The 26437-nt window shown below is 49.3% G+C and overlaps 1 protein-coding gene across 3 annotated transcripts in view; it reads left to right on the top strand.

Annotated features, from left to right (window-relative positions):
- The first annotated feature begins 3300 nt into the window (after positions 1–3300).
- LOC139265241 (gamma-aminobutyric acid receptor subunit gamma-4-like) overlaps positions 3301–26437 on the top strand; it is a 707225-nt gene continuing 684088 nt past the window's right edge. For all 3 annotated transcript variants that reach the window (XM_070882172.1, XM_070882171.1, XM_070882173.1), the window contains exon 1: positions 3301–3588. In XM_070882172.1, coding sequence (XP_070738273.1) covers positions 3536–3588 — 53 coding nt within the window. In that variant the 5' untranslated portion in view covers positions 3301–3535. The remainder of the gene's footprint in view (positions 3589–26437) is intronic.

The raw sequence follows: 26437 nt of genomic DNA, 5'->3' as shown, positions 1-26437 counted from the left end.
TCCCCCTTCTCATCTTCTCAGGGACCAACATTTACTTTCGTCACACTCTTCCGTTTTATATATAATGTGACGCTGGCTTTTATCTCGAGGCTGCGTAATGTGACACTGGGTGTTATATCGAGGCTGTGTGATGTGATACTGGGTGTTATATAGAGTCTGTGTGATGTGACACTGGGTGTTATTTACAGGCTGTGTGATATGACACTGGATGTTATTGTATCGAGGCTGTGTGATTTGACACTGGGTGTTCTATCGAGGCTGTGTGATTTGACACTGGGTGTTCTATCGAGGCTGTGTGATGTGACACTGGGTGTTATATGGAGGCTGTGTGATGTGACACTGGCTGTTATATAAATGCTGTGTGATGTGACACTGCGTGTTATCTATCAGCAGCGAGCTGATGATATTTTATATTAATTGTAACACATTGCCTGGTTGATGTGTGCTCACGTTCCCAGGAGGAAGCCTCGCTGTCTGGAGCATGTATTTATAATTTGGTTGCGTGAGGCCCACAATTTGCTGCCCAGCAACTCGTGAAATTACATGGGGTGTTCACACAGTGAAATAAGACTAATCCCCTTGGAATATGTAAGATTCTGAGGATGTTTAACAGAGTAGATGCAGGGAGGATGTTTCACCCGGGCTGGGGAGTCTAGAACCAGGGGTCACAGTCTCCAAATAAGGGGTCAGCCATTTAGGACTGAGATGAGGAGAAATTTCTTCACTCACAGCGGCGTGAATCTCTGGAATTTTCGACCGCAGAGGGCTGTGAAGGCTCAGTCTTTGAGTATATTCAAGACAGAGATCGATACATTTTTGGATATTAAGGGAATCAAGGGAAATGGGGATCGGGCAGGAAAGTGGAGTTGAGGTCGAAGATCAGCCATGATCTCATTGAATGGCGGAGCGGGCTCGAGGGGCCGAACGGCCGACTTCTGCTCCTAATTCTTAAGTTCTTATATTCAATAACAAACCGTCCGCTGCGGACCAGCCGCCTGAGCCTGTAACTGACCACAGCTGGGCAATGCAACCTGTCCTGAGCTGGGAGGCAGGGTCTGGGGATCTGGGTTCTGGGGCAGGGTCTGCAGGGGGAGTCTAGGGTTTGGGGGGGGGACAGGGTCTGGGGGGGTCTGGGGCGGGGTCTGGGCGGTCTGGGGGCAGGGTCTGAGGGATGCGAGTGGGGGTTGGGGCAGGGTGTGGGGGCTCTGGGGGACAGGGGGCAGGATCTGGGGGTGGGGTGTGGGGGGAGTGTGAGACCCAGGGACAGTGGGGGTCTGTGTGTGGGGGGTGGGGGGTGAGACCCAGGGACAGTGGGGGTCTGGGTGTGAGGTGGAGGGGGTTGCGACCCAGGGACAGTGGGGGTCTGGGTGTGACGGGGGGGGGGGGGTGGTTGAGACCCAGGGACAGTGGGGATCTGGGTGTGTTGTGTGTGTGGGGGGGGGGGGAGGGGTGAGACCCAGGGACAGTGGGGATCTGGGTGTGTGGGGGGGGGGGTGAGACCCAGGGACAGTGAGGGTCTGGGTTTGGGGGGGGAGTTGAGACCCAGGGACAGTGGGGGTCTGGGTGTGACGGGGGGGGGGGGGGTTGAGACCCAGGGACAGTGGGGATCTGGGTGTGTTGTGTGTGTGGGGGGGGGGTGAGACCCAGGGACAGTGGGGATCTGGGTGTGTGGGGGGGGGGGTGAGACCCAGGGACAGTGAGGGTCTGGGTTTGGGGGGGAGTTGAGACCCAGGGACAGTGGGGGTCTGGGTGTGTCGGGGGGGTGAGACCCAGGGACTGTGGGGATCTGGGTGTGTGTGAGGGGGGTTGAGACCCAGGGACAGTGGGAGTCTGGGTGTGACGGGGGCGGGGGGGTTGAGACCCAGGGACAGTGGGGGGTCTGGGTGTGTGGGGGTGGTGAGACCCAGGGACAGTGGGGGTCTGGATGTGCGGGGCGGGGGGTGAGATCCAGGAACAGTGGGGGTCTGGGTGTGAGGGGGGGGGGTGAGGCCCAGGAACAGTGGGGGTCTGGGTGTTGGGGGGATGAGACCCAGGGACAGTGGGGGCCTGGATGTGGGGGGATGGGTGTGAGACCCAGGGACAGTGGTGGTCTGGGTGTGGGCGGGGGCGGTGAGACCCAGGGACAATGGGGGTCTGGGTGTGGGGGGGGGTGCCAGGGACTTTGGGGGTCTGGTTGTGTGTGGGGGGTGAGATCCAGTGACTGTGGGGGTCTGGGTTTGTGTGGGGGGATGGGTGTGAGACCCAGGGACAGTGGGGGTCTGTGTGTGGGGGGTTGGGGGTGAGATCCAGGGACAGTGGGGGTCTGGGTCTGGGTGTGTGTGGGGGGTGAGACCCAGGGACAGTGGGGGTCTGGGTGTGTGGGGGGTGAGACCCAGGGACAGTGGTGGTCTGGGTGTGTGGGGGGTGAGACCCAGGGACAGTGGGGGTCTGGGTGTGTGGGGGGGGTGGTGAGACCCAGGGACAGAGGGGGTCTGGGTGTGTGGGGGGTGAGACCCAGGGACAGTGGTGGTCTGGGTGTGTGGGGGGTGAGACCCAGGGACAGTGGTGGTCTGGGTGTGTGGGGGGTGAGACCCAGGGACAGTGGTGGTCTGGGTGTGTGGGGGGTGAGACCCAGGGACAGTGGGGGTCTGGGTGTGTGGGGGGGGGTGAGACCCAGGGACAGTGGGGGTCTGGGTGTGAGGGGGGTGGGGGGTGAGACCCAGGGACAGTGGTGGTCTGGGTGTGTGGGGGGTGAGACCCAGGGACAGTGGGGGTCTGGGTGTGAGGGGGGGTTGGGGGTGAGACTCAGGGATAGTGGTGGTCTGGGTGTGTGGGGTGGGGGTGAGACCCAGGGACAGTGGTGGTCTGGGTGTGTGGGGGGGTGAGACCCAGGGACAGTGGGGGTCTGGGTGTGTGGGGGGTGAGACCCAGGGACAGTGGGGGGTCTGGGTGTGTGGGGGGGTGAGACCCAGGGACAGTGGGGGTCTGGGTGTGTGGGGGGTGAGACCCAGGGACAGTGGGGGTCTGGGTGTGTGGGGGGGTGAGACCCAGGGACAGTGGGGGTCTGGGTGTGAGACCAAGGGACAGAGCCCGGGACACGGGCGCTGTGAGCAGCCCTTCCAGTAGCTGTGGGCTGGGAAGGCTGGGTGCTCGTTGGCCAGCTCCTGCTCCCACACACGGCATGTCCTGGCGGCAATTTCTGGAAGCATCTGAGTGACGGGATGGCGACATTGTGGAGACACAGACAGGCAGCGTTGGGCGGGGAGATGCGGAGCAGCGAGAGGCTGGTCTGTGGGAGTGGGTAGGGAGAGGGAGACGGTGCTCCGCACCTGAGGCCAGCCGCCGGTCCCGGAGCAATGTTTTAAAGTGTGAGACTGGAATTTGAGCAGAAACCTTGGAGAGCTGAGCCGGCAGCGAGCCGCCACCAAGAGCTGCGCTTACTGGGGATTGATGGAGGGACTGGAGCAAAGTTGTGTTCCCTGGTGAATGGTGTGTGCGGGCTCCAGGTCCCGGAGGTTCACACACCGGCTCCTCCAGCTTGGGGACCAGGCCCGACATGTCCCACAAACTTTTCATCATCCTCTGCCTCCAGACGGCCATCCGAGCGAGGTGAGTGCTGTACCCTGTCCTTCCACATCTGGCTCTGTCTCTGTCTCTCTGTCTGCCAACTTGCAATGCACATTGTTCCAGGGGTGATGGCTCTGCTCCCTGCCTTCTCCACCCTCTCTCTGTGGCTCAGGGCACACAGTCCCCACTTACTGCCCATCAAATGTAAAACAGCCCTGCCAGCCCCAACTGAACTTCCAGAGCAGGGACATCTTAAAGGAACAGGCCCCTGCGAAAGATCAGCCTGGCAGCCGCCTTGGCACTGGTGGCGGGCTCAGTTTGCAGACTTTTCCAGTGAGGGTTTCCTTTTCTTTAGCTCCTTGTTTAAATTAAAACCAAACTAATAATGCTGGTGTTGCTAGGGTTACGGTCAAACAGGACCGTGATGTGAAGCCTCTATCTTGCCCAAACACCAAGGCATGCCCTTTCGGCTAATGCTAGTTCCTGAATGTTCAGCAACTCTGGGGGTTACATAGTTTGATGAGCTTTTCCAGAGACAAAATCATACAATCGTAGAATGATGCTGCGCAGGAGGCCATTGTGCCCATCGTGCCTGTGCCGGCCCTGTGAAAGAGCTGTCCAGTTAGGGCCCACTCCCCACAGCCCTGCAAACCTCCCCCTTATCCCATTCTCTTGTGAATGTTATTATTCAATCTGCCTCCACCACCCTTTCAGGCAGTGCACTCCTGATCATCCCCCTCTGCTTCTTTTGCCAATTACTTTAAATCTATATCCCCTGGTTACCGGCCCTCCTGTCAGCGGGAATAGATTCTCCTTATTTACCCTATCAAAACCCTTCGTGTATTTGAACACCTCTGTCAAATCTCGCTGTAACCTTCTCTGCTCTGAGGAGGACAGCCCCAGCATGTCTGATCGCTCTGAGTAAATGCTGTTAGATTGGAAGCTCTCTGTAAAGTGCTGCAGTTGTTGGAAAGTGTGATTTCCTGGTGCTCTCTCTCTCTGACACACACAAGCTCTCCCCGCTGTGTTCACATCACTGGACACTCTGGAAACCAAAACTTGTGTGAGTGTTGGCTTGGAGGCTCAAGAGTTTCAGTTTCTATGTGTTGAGGAGTAGCTGAGTGACGGGCCAGAGCCTGGAGGTTCAGGGGCTCCAGCAGTCAGTCAGAGCTGCTCTCCTAACACCTTGTGTTGTGAGCTGAGACACCGAGACACAGAGCATCCCAGTAATGCTTCGGGCTCTGTGCTGAGTGTGTTGATCTGGACTCACAAGCTGCAGAATACCTCAGTGGCCCTGGGTGTATCTGGGAAAAACATCCAGGAGTCCTGTTGCTGTTGTTACTTGTGTGTGTGAAATGTGAGTGCGCATTTCAGTGTCTGTGTCTAATTCTGCCCTCCTGATCATCGTTGAGTATAATCGCTCCACCATCGGTGGCCGTGCCTTTAGTTGCCTGGGCCCCAAGCTCTGGAACTCCCTCCCTAAACCTCTCCGCCTCTCTACCTCTCTTTCCTCCTTTAAGACGCTTCTTAAAACCGATCTCTTTGAGTAAGCTTGTGGTCACCTGCTGTAATTTCTCCTTATGTGGCTTAATGTCAATTTTTTCTCTTATAATACTCCTATAAATGCCTTGGGACGTTTTACTATGTGAAAGACACTAAATGAGTGTGTGATTGTGTGTGTGTATGTGTGTGTGTCTGTGTGACTGAGTGTGCCTGTGTGAGTCTGAGTGTGTCTGTGTGAGAGTGTGTCTGAGTGTGTCTATGTGAATGTGTCTTTGTCAGTATGTGGATGTGTATCTGAGTGTGAGAGTGTGGGTCTGTGTGAATGTGTGTGTCTGTGAATCGATGAGTGTGTGTCTGAGTGTGTATGTGTATCGAGGAGTTGATCGTGTGTATGTATCTGTGTGTCTATGCGTATGTGTGTGTGTGTGAGGCTGTGTGTGAGAGTGTGCATGTGTGTATGAGTGTGCATGTGTATGTGAGAGTGTGTGTGACTGTGTGAGACTGAGAGTGTGTGTGTGACTGTGAGAGTGTGTGTGTGTGAGAGTGTGTGTATGTGACTGTGTGAGTGTGTGTGTGAGTGTATGACTGTGAGAGTGTGTGTGTGTGACTGTGAGAGTGTGTGTGACTGTGAGAGTGTGTATGACTGTGTGAGAGTGTGTGTGTGTGACTGTGTGAGAGTCTGTGTGTGAGACTGTGTGAGAGTGTGTGTGACTGTGTATGACTGTGTGAGAGTCTGTGAGAATGTGCGTGAGTGTGTGTGACTGTGAGAGTCTGTGTGTGAGACTGTGTGAGACTGTGTGAGTGTGTGTGTGTGAATGTATGTGACTGTGTGAGAGTGTGTGTGCTTGTCTGTATGTATGTATCAGGTGAAGACAGGCTCCAAACTCCTCCACTCTCGAAGAGCCTGTCAAAACAGACAGTCTGGGTACATTATCTGGGCAAATTGTTGGAGGTCCATTACTGAGTAAAGATGGGAGTGGCATTAGGTGATCGTTTTCAAATGCTGGAGAAGAAGCAGGAAATAATGAGAAGAATGGGTTGAAGAGAGAGACAGCCTGACAAGATGGGGAAGGATGTGGGTGGGAGGCTAGAGGTGAGAGCAGGATTGAGAGTCTGTCACACAATTTATCAAAAGGGACCGTGCACATCAATAGTTAAATGCAGTACTGCCTGGCTGCATCTGGTGGCACTCCTCAGCCACAGGCCCTTCGTTCCAGACTCCTGCTGACTTTGATGTTCCCTGCTAAACACAGCCACTCCCAGCCTGCTGACCTCGTCTCAATCCACATATCATTCTGATGGAACCTTTGCCCCGTACCCAAGGTCTATACAAACACCTTTGCATTTTCTCTGCACTTGAAGAAATGAGACAAGTTACACTCAAAGCCCACTGCCAGCAGGGCCAGGACTGCTCATCACATCCGTCCCAGCTGCACTTCAAACACGGCCTCACAGGAGTCATACCCTGCTCTGTGAGCATGTGAGAGCCCTTGTACCAGGGATCTGCGATGGTGCGAGGCACATTATGTGATGGTGCTAGATGGTGTCAATATTTTTGTTTTGTCTTATAACACTCCTGTGAAGCACCTTGGGATATTTTACGACGTTAAAGACACTTGAAATCAGGGCTCTGTGATAGTGCGAGACATTTGTGATCAGGGCAGTGTGATAGTGCGAGGCACTTGTGAGAAGAGAAGTCAGATAGTGTGAGACACTTGTGATCAGGACTCTGTGATAATGTGAGATGCTTGTGATCTGGGCAGTGTGATATTGTGAGACGCTTGTGATCGGGGCAGTGTGATAGGGCAAGACACTTGTGATCAGGGCAGTGTGTTAGTGTGAGACACTTCTGATCAGGGCAGTGAGATAGTGTGAGACATGTGATCAGAGCAGTGTGAGACATGTGATCAGAGCAGTGTGACAGTGTGAGCCACTTATGATCAGGGCAGTATGATAGTGTGAGACACTTGTGATCAGGGCAGTGTGATAGTGTGAGACACTTGTGATCAAGGCTCTGTGATAGTGTAAGACGCTTGATATCAGGGCAGTGTGATAATGTGAGGCACTTGTGATCAGAGCAGTGTGATAGTGTGAGACATTTGTGATCAGGGCACTGTGATAGTGTGAGACACTTGTGATCAAGGCAGCGTGATAGTGTGAGACACTTGTGATCGGGGCAGTGTGATAGTTTGAGGCAGTTGTGATCAGAGCAGTATAATAGTGTGAGACACTTGTGATCAGAGCAGTGTGGCAGTATGCGACACTTGTGATCAGGGCAGTGTGATAATGCAAGACACTTGTAATCAGGGCAATGTGATCGTGTGAGAAACTTGTGATCAGAGCAGTGATGGCGTGAGTCACTTGTGATTGGGGCAGTGTGATTGTGCAAGACACTTGTGATCAGGGCAGTGTGATAGTGCGAGACACTTGTGTTCATGGCAGTGTGATAGTGTGAGCCACTTGTGATCAGGGCAGTGTGATAGTGTGAGACACTTGTGATCGGAGCAGTGTACTAGTGTGAGACACTTGTGATCGGGACAGTATGATAGTGTGAGACACTTGTGATCGGGGCAGTGTGATAGTGTGAGACACTTGTGATTGGGGCAGTGTGACAGTGTGAGACACTTGTGATCAGAGCAATGTGACAGTGTGAGACACTTGTGATCAGGGCATTGTGATAGTGCAAGACACTTGTGATCGGGGCAGTTTGATAGTGTGAGACATTTGTGATTGGGGCAGTGTAATAGTGTGAGGCACTTGTGATCAGGGCAGTGTGATAGTGTGAGGCACTTGTGATCAGAGCAGTGTGGCAGTATGAGGCACTTGTGAACAGGGCAGTGTGACAGTGTGAGACACTTGTGATCAGGGCAGTGATAGTGTGAGACTCTTGTGATCAGAGCAGTGTGATAGTGTGAGCCACTTGTGATCAGAGCAGTGTTATAGTGCAAGACACTTGTGATCAGAGCAGTGTGATAGTGTGAGACACTTGTGATCAGGGCAGTGTGATAGTGTGAGACACTTGTGATCGGGGCAGTGTGACAGTGTGAGACACTTGTGATCGGGGCAGTGTGACAGTGTGAGACACTTGTGATCAGAGCAATGTGACAGTGTGAGACACTTATGATCGGGGCAGTTTTATAGTGTGAGACCCTTGTGAACAGAGCAGTGTGATAGTGTGAGTCACTTGTGATCAGTGCAGTGTTATAGTGCAAGACACTTGTGATCAGAGCAGTGTGATAGTGTGAGACTCTTGTGATCGGGACAGTATGATAGTGTGAGACACTTATGATCAGGGCAGTGTGATAGTGTGAGACACTTGTGATCAGGGAGGTGATAGTGTGAGACACTTGTGATCAGAGCAGTGTAATAGTGTGAGACACTTGTGATCAGAGCAGTGTGATAGTGCAAGACACTTGTGATCGGAGCAGTGTGATAGTGCAAGACTCCTGTGAGCAGGAAAGTCTGCATGCGAGACACATGTGATCAGGGCAGTGAGATAGTGCGAGAAACTTGTGATCAGGGCAGTGTTGTAGTGTGAGACATTTGTGATGGGGTCAGTGTGATAGTGTGAGACAATTGTGATCAGAGCAGTGTGATAGTGTGAGCCACTTGTAATCAGGGCAGTGTGATAGTGTGAGACACTTGTGATTGGGGCAGTTTGATAGTGTGAGACACTTGTGATCGGGGCAGTGTGACAGTGTGAGACACTTGTGATCAGAGCAATGTGACAGTGTGAGACACTTGTGATCAGGGCATTGTGATAGTGCAAGACACTTGTGATCGGGGCAGTTTGATAGTGTGAGACATTTGTGATTAGGGCAGTGTAATAGTGTGAGACACTTGTGATCGGGGCAGTGTGATAGTGCAAGAAACTTGTGATCAGAGCAGTGTGATAGTGTGAGACACTTGTGATCAGAGCAGTGATTGTGTGAGACACTTGTGATCAGGGCAGATTGACAGTTCACGACACTTGGGATCAGGGCAGTGTGAGAGTGTGAGAAACTTGTGATCAGGACAGTGTGATTATTTAAGGCACTTGTGATCAGAGCAGTGATAGTGCAAGACACATGTGATCAGGGTATTGTGATAGTGTGAGACACTTGTGATCAGAGCAGTGTTATAGTGCAAGACACTTGTGATCAGGGCATTGTGATAGTGTGAGACACTTGTGATCGGGGCAGTTTGATAGTGTGAGACTCTTGTGATCAGAGCAGTGTGATAGTGTGAGACACTTATGATCAGGGCAGTGTGATAGTGTGAGACACTTGTGATCGGGGAGGTGACAGTGTGAGACACTTGTGATCAGGGAAGTGTGACAGTGTGAAACACTTGCGATCAGAGCAGTGTAACAGTGTGAGACACTTGTGTTCAGAGCAGTGTGATTGTGCAATACACTTGTGATCGGAGCAGTGTGATAGAGCAAGACACGTTTGAGCAGGAAAGTCTGTGCATGCGAGACACATGTGACCAGGGCAGTGAGATAGTGTGAGAAACTTGTGATCAGAGCAGTGTTATAATGTGAGACATTGTGATGGGGGCAGTGTGATAGTGTGAGACACTTGTGATCAGAGCAGTGTGATAGTGTGAGACACTTGTGATCAGGACAGTGTGATAGTGCACGACACTTGTGATTAGGGCAGTGTGATAGTATGAGACACTTGTGATCGGGGCAGTGAAAGTGTGAAACGCTTGTGATCAGGGCAGTATGATAGTGTGAGATACTTGTGATCGGTGCAGTGTGACAGTGCAAGGCACATGTGATCAGGGTAGTGTGATAGTGTGAGACACTTGTGATCAGAGCAGTGTGATAGCGTGAGACACTTGTGATTGGGGCAGTGTGATAATGTGAGACACTTGTGATCAGGGCAGATTGACAGTTCACGACACTTGGGATCAGGGCAGTGTGACAGTGTAAGACACTTGTGATCAGGACAGTGAGATATTGTGTGACACATGTGATCAGAGCAGTGAGAGTGTGAGACACTCGTGATCAAGGCAGTGTGATTGTTTAAGGCACTTGTGATCAGAGCAGTGATAGTGCAAGACACATGTGATCAGTGTATTGTGATAGTGTGAGACATTTGTGATCAGAGCAGTGTTATAGTGCAAGACACTTGTGATCAGAGCAGTGTGATAGTGTGAGACACTTGTGATCAGGGCAGTGTAATAGTGTGAGACACTTGTGATCGGGGCAGTGTGATAGTGTGAGACACTTGTGATCGGGGCAGTGTGACAGTGTGAGACACTTGTGATCAGAGCAATGTGACAGTGTGAGACACTTGTGATCAGGGCATTGTGATAGTGTGAGCCACTTGTGATCAGGGCAGTGTGATCGTGTGAGACACTTGTGATCGGGGCAGTGATAGTGTGAGTCACTTGTGATCAGGGCAGTGTTACAGTGCAAGACACTGTGATCAGAGCAGTGTGATAGTGTGAGACTCTTGTGATCGGGACAGTATGATAGTGTGAGACACTTGTGATCAGGGCAGTGTGATAGTGTGAGACACTTGTGATCAGGGAGCTGACAGTGTGAGACACTTGTGATCAGAGCAGTGTACTAGTGTGAGACACTTGTGATCAGAGCAGTGTAATAGTGTGAGACACTTGTGATCGTGACAGTATGATAGTGTGAGACACTTGTGATCGGGGCAGTGTGATAGTGTGAGACACTTGTGATTGGGGCAGTGTGACAGTGTGAGACACTTGTGATCAGAGCAATGTGACAGTGTGAGACACTTGTGATCAGGGCATTGTGATAGTGCAAGACACTTGTGATCGGGGCAGTTTGATAGTGTGAGACATTTGTGATTGGGGCAGTGTAATAGTGTGAGACACTTGTGATCGGGGCAGTGTGATAGTGTGACACTCTTGTGATCGGGACAGTATGATAGTGTGAGACACTTATGATCAGGGCAGTGTGATAGTGTGAGACACTTGTGATCAGGGAGGCGACAGTGTGAGACACTTGTGATCAGAGCAGTGTAATAGTGTGAGACACTTGTGATCAGAGCAGTGCGACAGTGCAAGACACTTGTGATCGGAGCAGTGTGATAGTGCAAGACTCTTGTGAGCAGGAAAGTCTGTGCATGCGAGACACATGTGATCAGGGCAGTGAGATAGTGCGAGAAACTTGTGATCAGGGCAGTGTTGTAGTGTGAGACATTTGTGATGGGGTCAGTGTGATAGTGTGAGACACTTGTGATCAGAGCAGTGTGATAGTGTGAGCCACTTGTAATAAGGGCAGTGTGATCGTGTGAGAAACTTGTGATCAGAGCAGTGATAGTGTGAGGCACTTGCGATCATGGTAGTATGATGGTGTGAGATACTTGCGATCAGGGCAGTGTGATCGTGTGAGACACTTTGATCAGGGCAGTGTGATAGTGTGAGACACTTGTGACCAGTGCAGCGTGCTAGTGCAAGATACTTGTGATAAGAGCAGTGTGATATTGCAAGACATTGGTGATCGGGGCACTGTGATAGTGTGAGACACTTGTGATCGGGGCAGTGTGATAGTGTCAGAGAATTCTGATCAGGGCAGTGTGAAACACTTGTGATCTTGCAGTGTGATAGTGCGAGACACTTGTGATCATGGCAGTGTGATAGTGTGAGACTCTTGTGATCAGAGCAGTATAACAGTGTGAGGCACTTGTGATCAGAGCAGTGTGATCGCGCAAGACACTTGTGATCAGACTAGTATGATAGTGCAAGACACTTGTAATAAGGGCAGTGTGATAGTGTGAGACACTTGTGATCAGGGAGGTGACAGTGTGAGACACTTGTGATCAGAGAAGTGTAATAGTGTGAGACACTTGTGATCAGAGCAGTGTTACTGTGCAAGACACTTGTGATCGGAGCAGTGTGATAGTGCAAGACACGTTTGAGCAGGAAAGTCTGTGCATGCGAGACACATGTGATCAGGGCAGTGAGATAGTGTGCGAAACTTGTGGTCAGAGCAGTGTTATCGTGTGAGACATTTGTGATGGGGCAGTGTGATAGTGTGAGCCACTTGTGATCAGAGCAGTGTGACAGTGTGAGCCACTTGTGATCAGCGCAGTGTGATAGTGTGAGACACTTGTGATCGGGGCAGTGATAGTGTGAGACACGTGTGATCGGGGCAGTGTGATAGTGTGAAACGCTTGTGATCAGGGCAGTATGATAGTGTGAGACACTTGTGATCATGGCAGTGTGACAGTGCAAGGCACATGTGATCAGGGTAGTGTGATAGTGTGAGGCACTTGCGATCATGGTAGTATGATGGTGTGAGATACTTGTGATCAGGGCAGTGTGATAGTGTGAGACACTTGTGATCGGGGCAGTGTGATCGTGTGAGATACTTTGATCAGGGCAGTGTGATAGTGTGAGACACTTGTGACCAGTGCAGCGTGCTAGTGCAAGATACTTGTGATAAGAGCAGTGTGATATTGCAAGACATTGGTGATTGGGGCATTGTGATAGTGTGAGACACTTCTGATCAGGGCAGTGTGAGACACTTGTGATCTTGCAGTGTGATAGTGCGAGACACTTGTGATCAGGGCATTGTGATAGTGTGAGACACTTATGATCAGGGAAGTGTGATAGTGCGAGACACTTGTGATCAGGGCAGTGTGATAGTGCGAGACACTTGTGTTCATGGCAGTGTGATAGTGTGAGACTCTTGTGATCAGGGCAGTGTGATCGTGTGAGACACTTGCGATCGGGGCAGTGAAAGTGTGAAACGCTTGTTATCAGGGCAGTATGATAGTGTGAGACACTTGTGATCGGGGCAGTGTGACAGTGCAAGGCACATGTGATCAGGGTAGTGTGATAGTGTGAGACACTTGTGATCAGAGCAGTGTGATAGTGCAAGAAACTTGTGATCAGAGCAGTGTGATAGTGTGAGACACTTGTGATCAGGACAGTGAGATATTGTGAGACAGATGTGATCAGAGCAGTGAGAGTGTGAGACACTTGTGATCAAGGCAGTGTGATTGTTTAAGGTATTTGTGATCAGAGCAGTGATAGTGGAAGACACATGTGATCAGGGTATTGTGATAGTGTGAGACATTTGTGATCTGAGCAGTGTTATTGTGCAAGACACTTGTGATCAGAGCAGTGTGATAGTGCGAGACACTTGTGATCAGGGCAGTGTGATAGTGTGAGACACTTATGATCAGGGAAGTGTGATAGTGCGAGACACTTGTGATCAGGGCAGTGTGTTAGTGTGAGACACTTCTGATCAGGGCAGTGAGATAGTGTGAGACATGTGATCAGAGCAGTGTGAGACATGTGATCAGAGCAGTGTGACAGTGTGAGCCACTTATGATCAGGGCAGTATGATAGTGTGAGACACTTGTGATCAGGGCAGTGTGATAGTGTGAGACACTTGTGATCAAGGCTCTGTGATAGTGTAAGACGCTTGATATCAGGGCAGTGTGATAATGTGAGGCACTTGTGATCAGAGCAGTGTGATAGTTTGAGGCAGTTGTGATCAGAGCAGTATAATAGTGTGAGACACTTGTGATCAGAGCAGTGTGGCAGTATGCGACACTTGTGATCAGGGCAGTGTGATAATGCAAGACACTTGTAATCAGGGCAATGTGATCGTGTGAGAAACTTGTGATCAGAGCAGTGATGGCGTGAGTCACTTGTGATTGGGGCAGTGTGATTGTGCAAGACACTTGTGATCAGGGCAGTGTGATAGTGCGAGACACTTGTGTTCATGGCAGTGTGATAGTGTGAGCCACTTGTGATCAGGGCAGTGTGATAGTGTGAGACACTTGTGATCGGAGCAGTGTACTAGTGTGAGACACTTGTGATCGGGACAGTATGATAGTGTGAGACACTTGTGATCGGGGCAGTGTGATAGTGTGAGACACTTGTGATTGGGGCAGTGTGACAGTGTGAGACACTTGTGATCAGAGCAATGTGACAGTGTGAGACACTTGTGATCAGGGCATTGTGATAGTGCAAGACACTTGTGATCGGGGCAGTTTGATAGTGTGAGACATTTGTGATTGGGGCAGTGTAATAGTGTGAGGCACTTGTGATCAGGGCAGTGTGATAGTGTGAGGCACTTGTGATCAGAGCAGTGTGGCAGTATGAGGCACTTGTGAACAGGGCAGTGTGACAGTGTGAGACACTTGTGATCAGGGCAGTGATAGTGTGAGACTCTTGTGATCAGAGCAGTGTGATAGTGTGAGCCACTTGTGATCAGAGCAGTGTTATAGTGCAAGACACTTGTGATCAGAGCAGTGTGATAGTGTGAGACACTTGTGATCAGGGCAGTGTGATAGTGTGAGACACTTGTGATCGGGGCAGTGTGACAGTGTGAGACACTTGTGATCGGGGCAGTGTGACAGTGTGAGACACTTGTGATCAGAGCAATGTGACAGTGTGAGACACTTATGATCGGGGCAGTTTTATAGTGTGAGACCCTTGTGAACAGAGCAGTGTGATAGTGTGAGTCACTTGTGATCAGTGCAGTGTTATAGTGCAAGACACTTGTGATCAGAGCAGTGTGATAGTGTGAGACTCTTGTGATCGGGACAGTATGATAGTGTGAGACACTTATGATCAGGGCAGTGTGATAGTGTGAGACACTTGTGATCAGGGAGGTGATAGTGTGAGACACTTGTGATCAGAGCAGTGTAATAGTGTGAGACACTTGTGATCAGAGCAGTGTGATAGTGCAAGACACTTGTGATCGGAGCAGTGTGATAGTGCAAGACTCCTGTGAGCAGGAAAGTCTGCATGCGAGACACATGTGATCAGGGCAGTGAGATAGTGCGAGAAACTTGTGATCAGGGCAGTGTTGTAGTGTGAGACATTTGTGATGGGGTCAGTGTGATAGTGTGAGACAATTGTGATCAGAGCAGTGTGATAGTGTGAGCCACTTGTAATCAGGGCAGTGTGATAGTGTGAGACACTTGTGATTGGGGCAGTTTGATAGTGTGAGACACTTGTGATCGGGGCAGTGTGACAGTGTGAGACACTTGTGATCAGAGCAATGTGACAGTGTGAGACACTTGTGATCAGGGCATTGTGATAGTGCAAGACACTTGTGATCGGGGCAGTTTGATAGTGTGAGACATTTGTGATTAGGGCAGTGTAATAGTGTGAGACACTTGTGATCGGGGCAGTGTGATAGTGCAAGAAACTTGTGATCAGAGCAGTGTGATAGTGTGAGACACTTGTGATCAGAGCAGTGATTGTGTGAGACACTTGTGATCAGGGCAGATTGACAGTTCACGACACTTGGGATCAGGGCAGTGTGAGAGTGTGAGAAACTTGTGATCAGGACAGTGTGATTATTTAAGGCACTTGTGATCAGAGCAGTGATAGTGCAAGACACATGTGATCAGGGTATTGTGATAGTGTGAGACACTTGTGATCAGAGCAGTGTTATAGTGCAAGACACTTGTGATCAGGGCATTGTGATAGTGTGAGACACTTGTGATCGGGGCAGTTTGATAGTGTGAGACTCTTGTGATCAGAGCAGTGTGATAGTGTGAGACACTTATGATCAGGGCAGTGTGATAGTGTGAGACACTTGTGATCGGGGAGGTGACAGTGTGAGACACTTGTGATCAGGGAAGTGTGACAGTGTGAAACACTTGCGATCAGAGCAGTGTAACAGTGTGAGACACTTGTGTTCAGAGCAGTGTGATTGTGCAATACACTTGTGATCGGAGCAGTGTGATAGAGCAAGACACGTTTGAGCAGGAAAGTCTGTGCATGCGAGACACATGTGACCAGGGCAGTGAGATAGTGTGAGAAACTTGTGATCAGAGCAGTGTTATAATGTGAGACATTGTGATGGGGGCAGTGTGATAGTGTGAGACACTTGTGATCAGAGCAGTGTGATAGTGTGAGACACTTGTGATCAGGACAGTGTGATAGTGCACGACACTTGTGATTAGGGCAGTGTGATAGTATGAGACACTTGTGATCGGGGCAGTGAAAGTGTGAAACGCTTGTGATCAGGGCAGTATGATAGTGTGAGATACTTGTGATCGGTGCAGTGTGACAGTGCAAGGCACATGTGATCAGGGTAGTGTGATAGTGTGAGACACTTGTGATCAGAGCAGTGTGATAGCGTGAGACACTTGTGATTGGGGCAGTGTGATAATGTGAGACACTTGTGATCAGGGCAGATTGACAGTTCACGACACTTGGGATCAGGGCAGTGTGACAGTGTAAGACACTTGTGATCAGGACAGTGAGATATTGTGTGACACATGTGATCAGAGCAGTGAGAGTGTGAGACACTCGTGATCAAGGCAGTGTGATTGTTTAAGGCACTTGTGATCAGAGCAGTGATAGTGCAAGACACATGTGATCAGTGTATTGTGATAGTGTGAGACATTTGTGATCAGAGCAGTGTTATAGTGCAAGACACTTGTGATCAGAGCAGTGTGATAGTGTGAGACACTTGTGATCAGGGCAGTGTAATAGTGTGAGACACTTGTGATCGGGGCAGTGTGATAGTGTGAGACACTTGTGATCGGGGCAGTGTGACAGTGTGAGACACTTGTGATCAGAGCAATGTGACAGTGTGAGACACTTGTGATCAGGGCATTGTGATAGTGTGAGCCACTTGTGATCAGGGCAGTGTGATCGTGTGAGACACTTGTGATCGGGGCAGTGATAGTGTGAGTCACTTGTGATCAGGGCAGTGTTACAGTGCAAGACACTGTGATCAGAGCAGTGTGATAGTGTGAGACTCTTGTGATCGGGACAGTATGATAGTGTGAGACACTTGTGATCAGGGCAGTGTGATAGTGTGAGACACTTGTGATCAGGGAGCTGACAGTGTGAGACACTTGTGATCAGAGCAGTGTACTAGTGTGAGACACTTGTGATCAGAGCAGTGTAATAGTGTGAGACACTTGTGATCGTGACAGTATGATAGTGTGAGACACTTGTGATCGGGGCAGTGTGATAGTGTGAGACACTTGTGATTGGGGCAGTGTGACAGTGTGAGACACTTGTGATCAGAGCAATGTGACAGTGTGAGACACTTGTGATCAGGGCATTGTGATAGTGCAAGACACTTGTGATCGGGGCAGTTTGATAGTGTGAGACATTTGTGATTGGGGCAGTGTAATAGTGTGAGACACTTGTGATCGGGGCAGTGTGATAGTGTGACACTCTTGTGATCGGGACAGTATGATAGTGTGAGACACTTATGATCAGGGCAGTGTGATAGTGTGAGACACTTGTGATCAGGGAGGCGACAGTGTGAGACACTTGTGATCAGAGCAGTGTAATAGTGTGAGACACTTGTGATCAGAGCAGTGCGACAGTGCAAGACACTTGTGATCGGAGCAGTGTGATAGTGCAAGACTCTTGTGAGCAGGAAAGTCTGTGCATGCGAGACACATGTGATCAGGGCAGTGAGATAGTGCGAGAAACTTGTGATCAGGGCAGTGTTGTAGTGTGAGACATTTGTGATGGGGTCAGTGTGATAGTGTGAGACACTTGTGATCAGAGCAGTGTGATAGTGTGAGCCACTTGTAATAAGGGCAGTGTGATCGTGTGAGAAACTTGTGATCAGAGCAGTGATAGTGTGAGGCACTTGCGATCATGGTAGTATGATGGTGTGAGATACTTGCGATCAGGGCAGTGTGATCGTGTGAGACACTTTGATCAGGGCAGTGTGATAGTGTGAGACACTTGTGACCAGTGCAGCGTGCTAGTGCAAGATACTTGTGATAAGAGCAGTGTGATATTGCAAGACATTGGTGATCGGGGCACTGTGATAGTGTGAGACACTTGTGATCGGGGCAGTGTGATAGTGTCAGAGAATTCTGATCAGGGCAGTGTGAAACACTTGTGATCTTGCAGTGTGATAGTGCGAGACACTTGTGATCATGGCAGTGTGATAGTGTGAGACTCTTGTGATCAGAGCAGTATAACAGTGTGAGGCACTTGTGATCAGAGCAGTGTGATCGCGCAAGACACTTGTGATCAGACTAGTATGATAGTGCAAGACACTTGTAATAAGGGCAGTGTGATAGTGTGAGACACTTGTGATCAGGGAGGTGACAGTGTGAGACACTTGTGATCAGAGAAGTGTAATAGTGTGAGACACTTGTGATCAGAGCAGTGTTACTGTGCAAGACACTTGTGATCGGAGCAGTGTGATAGTGCAAGACACGTTTGAGCAGGAAAGTCTGTGCATGCGAGACACATGTGATCAGGGCAGTGAGATAGTGTGCGAAACTTGTGGTCAGAGCAGTGTTATCGTGTGAGACATTTGTGATGGGGCAGTGTGATAGTGTGAGCCACTTGTGATCAGAGCAGTGTGACAGTGTGAGCCACTTGTGATCAGCGCAGTGTGATAGTGTGAGACACTTGTGATCGGGGCAGTGATAGTGTGAGACACGTGTGATCGGGGCAGTGTGATAGTGTGAAACGCTTGTGATCAGGGCAGTATGATAGTGTGAGACACTTGTGATCATGGCAGTGTGACAGTGCAAGGCACATGTGATCAGGGTAGTGTGATAGTGTGAGGCACTTGCGATCATGGTAGTATGATGGTGTGAGATACTTGTGATCAGGGCAGTGTGATAGTGTGAGACACTTGTGATCGGGGCAGTGTGATCGTGTGAGATACTTTGATCAGGGCAGTGTGATAGTGTGAGACACTTGTGACCAGTGCAGCGTGCTAGTGCAAGATACTTGTGATAAGAGCAGTGTGATATTGCAAGACATTGGTGATTGGGGCATTGTGATAGTGTGAGACACTTCTGATCAGGGCAGTGTGAGACACTTGTGATCTTGCAGTGTGATAGTGCGAGACACTTGTGATCAGGGCATTGTGATAGTGTGAGACACTTATGATCAGGGAAGTGTGATAGTGCGAGACACTTGTGATCAGGGCAGTGTGATAGTGCGAGACACTTGTGTTCATGGCAGTGTGATAGTGTGAGACTCTTGTGATCAGGGCAGTGTGATCGTGTGAGACACTTGCGATCGGGGCAGTGAAAGTGTGAAACGCTTGTTATCAGGGCAGTATGATAGTGTGAGACACTTGTGATCGGGGCAGTGTGACAGTGCAAGGCACATGTGATCAGGGTAGTGTGATAGTGTGAGACACTTGTGATCAGAGCAGTGTGATAGTGCAAGAAACTTGTGATCAGAGCAGTGTGATAGTGTGAGACACTTGTGATCAGGACAGTGAGATATTGTGAGACAGATGTGATCAGAGCAGTGAGAGTGTGAGACACTTGTGATCAAGGCAGTGTGATTGTTTAAGGTATTTGTGATCAGAGCAGTGATAGTGGAAGACACATGTGATCAGGGTATTGTGATAGTGTGAGACATTTGTGATCTGAGCAGTGTTATTGTGCAAGACACTTGTGATCAGAGCAGTGTGATAGTGCGAGACACTTGTGATCAGGGCAGTGTGATAGTGTGAGACACTTATGATCAGGGAAGTGTGATAGTGCGAGACACTTGTGATCAGGGCAGTGTGATAGTGCGAGACACTTGTGATCAGAGCAGTGTAATCGTGCGAGACACTTGTGATCGGGACAGTATGATAGTGTGAGACACTTGTGATCAGGGCAGTGTGATAGTGCGAGACACTTGTGTTTATGGTAGTGTGATAGTGTGAGCCACTTGTGATCAGAGCAGTGTAATAGTGCGAGACACTTGTGATCGGGACAGTATGATAGTGTGAGACACTTGTGATCGGAGCAGTGTGATAGTGTGAGACACTTGTGATCGGAGCAGTGTGATAGTGTGAGACACTTGTGATCAGGGCATTGTGATAGTGCAAGACACTTGTGATTGGGGCAGTTTGATAGTGTGAGACATTTGTGATTGGGGCAGTGTAATAGTGTGAGACACTTGTGATCAGGGCAGTGTGATAGTGTGAGGCACTTGTGATCAGAGCAGTGTGGCAGTATGAGGCACTTGTGAACAGGGCAGTGTGATAGTGTGAGACACTTGTGATCAGAGCAATGTGACAGTGTGAGACACTTGTGATCAGGGCATTGTGATAGTGCAAGACACTTGTGATCGGGGCAGTGTTGTAGTGTGAGACATTTGTCATGGGGTCAGTGTGATAGTGTGAGACACTTGTGATCAGAGCAGTGTGATAGTGTGAGCCACTTGTAATCAGGGCAGTGTGATAGTGTGAGACACTTGTGATTGGGGCAGTGATAGTGTGAGACACGTGTGATCGGGGCAGTGTGATAGTGTGAAACGCTTGTGATCAGGTCAGTATGATAGTGTGAGACACTTGTGATCGGGGCAGTGTGACAGTGTGAGACATTTGTGATTGGGGCAGTGTACTAGTGTGAGACACTTGTGATCAGAGCAGTGTAATATTGTGAGTCACTTGTGATCAGGGCAGTGTTATAGTGCAAGACACTTGTGATCAGAGTAGTGTGAAAGTGTGAGACACTTGTGATCAGGGCAGTGTGATAGTGTGAGACACTTGTGATCGGGGCAGTGTGATAGTGTGAGACTCTTGTGATCGGGACAGTATGATAGTGTGAGACACTTATGATCAGGGCAGTGTGATAGTGTGAGACACTTGTGATCAGGGAGGTGACAGTGTGAGACACTTGTGATCAGAGCAGTGTAATAGTGTGAGACACTTGTGATCAGAGCAGTGTGATAGTGCAAGACACTTGTGATCGGAGCAGTGTGATAGTGCAAGACTCCTGTGAGCAGGAAAGTCTGTGCATGCGAGACACATGTGATCAGGGCAGTGAGATAGTGCGAGAAACTTGTGATCAGGGCAGTGTTGTAGTGTGAGACATTTGTGATGGGGTCAGTGTGATAGTGTGAGACACTTGTGATCAGAGCAGTGTGATAGTGTGAGCCACTTGTGATCAGAGCAGTGTAATAGTGTGAGACACTTGTGATCAGAGCAGTGTGATAGTGCAAGACACTTGTGATCGGAGCAGTGTGATAGTGCAAGACTCCTGTGAGCAGGAAAGTCTGTGCATGCGAGACACATGTGATCAGGGCAGTGAGATAGTGCGAGAAACTTGTGATCAGGGCAGTGTTGTAGTGTGAGACATTTGTGATGGGGTCAGTGTGATAGTGTGAGACACTTGTGATCAGAGCAGTGTGATAGTGTGAGCCACTTGTGATCAGGGCAGTGTGATATTGCAAGACATTGGTGATCGGGGCACTGTGATAGTGTGAGACACTTGTGCTCGGGGCAGTGTGATAGTGTCAGAGAATTCTGATCAGGGCAGTGTGAAACACTTGTGATCTTGCAGTGTGATAGTGCGAGGCACTTGTGATCATGGCAGTGTGATAGTGTGAGACTCTTGTGATCAGGGCAGTGTGAAACACTTGTGATCAGAGCAGTATAACAGTGTGAGGCACTTGTGATCAGAGCAGTGTGATCGCACAAGACACTTGTGATCAGACTAGTGTGATAGTGCAAGACACTTGTGAACAGAGCAGTGTGATAGTGCAAGAAACTTGTGATCAGAACAGTGTGATAGTGTGAGACACTTGTGATCAGGACAGTGAGATATCGTGAGACACATGTGATCAGAGCAGTGTGATAGCGTGAGACACTTGTGATTGGGGCAGTGTGATAATGTGAGACACTTGTGATCAGGGCAGATTGACAGTTCACGACACTTGGGATCAGGGCAGTGTGACAGTGTAAGACACTTGTGATCAGGACAGTGAGATATTGTGTGACACATGTGATCAGAGCAGTGAGAGTGTGAGACACTTGTGATCAAGGCAGTGTGATTGTTTAAGGCACTTGTGATCAGAGCAGTGATAGTGCAAGACACATGTGATCAGTGTATTGTGATAGTGTGAGACATTTGTGATCAGAGCAGTGTTATAGTGCAAGACACTTGTGATCAGAGCAGTGTGATAGTGTGAGACACTTGTGATCAGGGCAGTGTGATAGTGTGAGACACTTGTGATCGGGGCAGTGTGATAGTGTGAGGCACTTGTGATTGGGGCAGTGTGACAGTGTGAGACACTTGTGATCAGAGCAATGTGACAGTGTGAGACACTTGTGATCAGGGAATTGTGATAGTGCAAGACACTTGTGATCGGGGAAGTTTGATAGTGTGAGATATTTGTGATTGGGGCAGTGTAATAGTGTGAGACACTTGTGATCAGGGCAGTGTGATAGTGTGAGGCACTTGTGATCAGAGCAGTGTGATAGTGTGAGACACTTGTGATCAGGGCAGTGTGATCGTGTGAGACACTTGTGATCGGGGCAGTGTGATAGTGTGAGACTCTTGTGATCGGGACAGTATGATAGTGTGAGACACTTATGATCAGGGCAGTGTGATAGTGTGAGACACTTGTGATCAGGGAGGTGACAGTGTGAGACACTTGTGATCAGAGCAGTGTAATAGTGTGAGACACTTGTGATCAGAGCGGTGTGATAGTGCAAGACACTTGTGATCGGAGCAGTGTGATAGTGCAAGACTCGTGTGAGCAGGAAAGTCTGTGCATGCAAGACACATGTGATCAGGGCAGTGAGATAGTGTGAGAAACTTGTGATCAGGGCAGTGTTATAGTGTGAGACATTTGTGATGGGGGCAGTGTGATACTGTGAGACACTTGTGATCAGAGCAGTGTGATAGTGTGAGCCACTTGTAATCAGGGCAGTGTGATAGTGTGAGACACTTGTGATCGGGGCAGTGATAGTGTGAGGCACTTGTGATCGGGGCAGTGTGATAGTGTGAAACGCTTGTGATCAGGTCAGTATGATAGTGTGAGACTCTTGTGATCGTGGCAGTGTGACAGTGCAAGGCACATGTGATCAGGGTAGTGTGATAGTGTGAGACACTTGTGATCAGGACAGATTGATAGTTCACGACACTTGGGATCAGGGCAGTGTGATAATGTGAGACACTTGTGATCAGAGCAGTGTTAGTGTGACACACTTGTGATTGGGGCAGTGTGATCGTGTGAGACACTTGCGATCGGGGCAGTGAAAGTGTGAAACGCTTGTGATCAGGGTAGTGTGATAGTGTGAGACACTTGTGATCAGAGCAGTGTGATAGTGCAAAAAACTTGTGATCAGAGCAGTGTGATAGTGTGAGACACTTGTGATCAGGACAGTGAGATATTGTGAGACAGATGTGATCAGAGCAGTGAGAGTGTGAGACACTTGTGATCAAGGCAGTGTGATTGTTTAAGGTACTTGTGATCAGAGCAGTGATAGTGGAAGACACATGTGATCAGAGCAGTGTTACTGTGCAAGACACTTGTGATCGGAGCAGTGTGATAGTGCAAGACACGTTTGAGCAGGAAAGTCTGTGCATGCGAGACACATGTGATCAGGGCAGTGAGATCATGTGCGAAACTTGTGGTCAGAGCAGTGTTATAGTGTGAGACATTTGTGATGGGGGCAGTGTGATAGTGTGAACCACTTGTGATCAGAGCAGTGTGATAGTGTGAGCCACTTGTAATCAGGGCAATGTGACAGTGCAAGGCACATGTGATCAGGGTAGTGTGATAGTGTGAGACACTTGTGATCATGGCAGTGTGATATGCAAGAAACTTGTGCAGAGCAGTGTGATAGTGTGAGACATTTGTGATCGGGGCAGTGTGATAATGTGAGACACTTGTGATCAGGGCAGATTGATAGTTCACGACACTTGGGATCAGGGCAGTGTGATAGTGTGAGACACTTGTGATCAGAGCAGTGTTAGTGTGACACACTTGTGATCAGGGCAGTATGATAGTGTGAGGCACTTGTGATCAGAGCAGTGTGGCAGTATGAGACACTTGTGATCAGGGCAGTTTGATAGTGCAAGATATATGTGATCAGGGCAGTGTGATCGTGTGAGCAACTTGTGATCAGAGCAGTGATAGCGTGAGGCACTTGCGATCATGGTAGTATGATGGTGTGAGATACTTGTGATCAGGGCAGTGTGATAGTGTGAGACACTTGTGATCGGGGCAGTGTGATCGTGTGAGATACTTTGATCAGGGCAGTGTGATAGTGTGAGACACTTGTGACCAGTGCAGCGTGCTAGTGCAAGATACTTGTGATAAGAGCAGTGTGATATTGCAAGACATTGGTGATCGGGGCACTGTGATAGTGTGAGACACTTGTGATCTTGCAGTGTGATAGTGTGAGACACTTGTGATCAGGGCAGTGTGATAGTGCGAGACACTTGTGTTTATGGTAGTGTGATAGTGTGAGCCACTTGTGATCAGGGCAGTGTGATCGTGTGAGACACTTGCGATCGGGGCAGTGAAAGTGTGAAACGCTTGTGATCAGGGCAGTATGATAGTGCGAGGCACTTGTGATTGGGGCAGTGTGACAGTGTGAGACACTTGTGATCAGAGCAATGTGACAGTGTGAGACACTTGTGATCAGGGCAGTGTGATAGTGCGAGACACTTGTGATCAGGGCAGTGTGATAGTGTGAGACACTTATGATCAGGGAAGTGTGATAGTGCGAGACACTTGTGATCATGGCAGTGTGATAGTGCGAGACACTTGTGATCATGGCAGTGTGATAGTGTGAGACTCTTGTGATCAGGGCAGTGTGACAGTGTGAGACACTTGTGATCAGAGCAGTGTGATCGCGCAAGACACTTGTGATCAGACTAGTGTGATAGTGCAAGACACTTGTAATCAGTGCAGTGTGATAGTGCAAGACAAGTGTGAGCAGGGCAGTCTGTTCGTGCGAAACACATGTGATCAGGGCAGTGAGATAGTGTGAGACACTTGTGATCAGAGCAGTGTGATAGTATGAGACACTTGTGATTGGGGCAGTGTGATAGTGTGAGACACTTGTGATCGGGGCAGTGTGATAGTGCGAAACACATGTGATCAGGGCAGTGAAAGTGTGAAACGCTTGTGATCAGGGCAGTATGATAGTGTGAGACACTTGTGATTGGGGCAGTGTGATAGTGTGAGACACTTGTGATCGGGGCAGTGTGATAGTGTGAGACACTTGTGATCGGGGCAGTGAAAGTGTGAAACGCTTGTGATCAGGGCAGTATGATAGTGTGAGACACTTGTGATCAGAGCAGTGTAATAGTGTGAGACACTTGTGATCAGAGCAGTGTTACTGTGCAAGACACTTGTGATCGGAGCAGTGTGATAGTGCAAGACACGTTTGAGCAGGAAAGTCTGTGCATGCGAGACACATGTGATCAGGGCAGTGAGATAGTGTGCGAAACTTGTGGTCAGAGCAGTGTTATCGTGTGAGACATTTGTGATGGGGGCAGTGTGATAGTGTGAGCCACTTGTGATCAGAGCAGTGTGACAGTGTGAGCCACTTGTGATCAGCGCAGTGTGATAGTGTGAGACACTTGTGATTGGGGCAGTGCGATAATGTGAGACACTTGTGATCAGGGCAGATTGACAGTTCTCCACACTTGGAATCAGGGCAGTGTGATAGTGTGAGACACTTGTGATCAGGACAGTGAGATATTGTGAGACACATGTGATCAGAGCAGTGAGAGTGTGTGACACTTGTGATCAAGGCAGTGTGATTGTTTAAGGCACTTGTGATCAGAGCAGTGATAGTGCAAGACACTTGTGATCAGAGCAGTGTGATAGTGTGAGGCACTTGTGATCAGGGCAGTGTGATAGTGTGAGAAACTTGTGATCAATGCAGTGTGATAGTGCAAGACACTTGTGATCAGGGTAGTTTGCTAATGTGAGACATTTGTAATCAGAGCAGTGTGATAGTGCAAGACACTTGTGATCAGAGCAGTGTGATAGTGTGACACACTTGTGATCAGGGCAGTATGATAGTGTGAGACACTTGTGATCAGAGCAGTGTGGCAGTATGAGACACTTGTGATCAGGGCAGTGTGATAGTGCAAGATATATGTGATCAGGGCACTGTGATCGTGTGAGAAACTTGTGATCAGAGCAGTGATAGCGTGAGGCACTTATGATTGGTGCAGTATGATTGTGCAAGACACTTGTGATCAGGGAAGTGTGCTCGTGTGAGACATTTGTAATCAGAGCAGTGTGATAGTGTGAGACACTTGCGATCGTGGTAGAATGATGGTGTGAGACACTTGTGATCAGGGCAGTGTGATAGTGTGAGACACTTGTGATCGGGGCAGTGTGATCGTGTGAGACACTTTGACCAGGGTAGTGTGATTGTGTGAGACACTTGTGACCAGGGCAGCGTGCCAGTGCAAGATACTTGTGATAAGAGCAGTGTGATAGTGAAAGACATTGGTGATCGGGGCACTGTGATAGTGTGAGACACTTGTGATCGGGGCAGTGTGATAGTCTCAGAGACTTCTGATCAGGGCAGTGTGAGACACTTGTAATCTTGCAGTGTGATAGTGTGAGACACTTATAATCAGGGAAGTGTGATAGTGCGAGACACTTGTGATCAGGGCAGTGTGATAGTGCGAGACACTTGTGATCAGGGCAGTGTGATAGTGTGAGACTCTTGTGATATGGGCAGTGTGAC

This window comes from Pristiophorus japonicus, chromosome 6 (assembly GCF_044704955.1).
Source record: "Pristiophorus japonicus isolate sPriJap1 chromosome 6, sPriJap1.hap1, whole genome shotgun sequence".
Taxonomy (NCBI): Eukaryota; Metazoa; Chordata; class Chondrichthyes; family Pristiophoridae; genus Pristiophorus; species Pristiophorus japonicus.
This window is presented reverse-complemented; position numbering and strand designations above follow the sequence as displayed.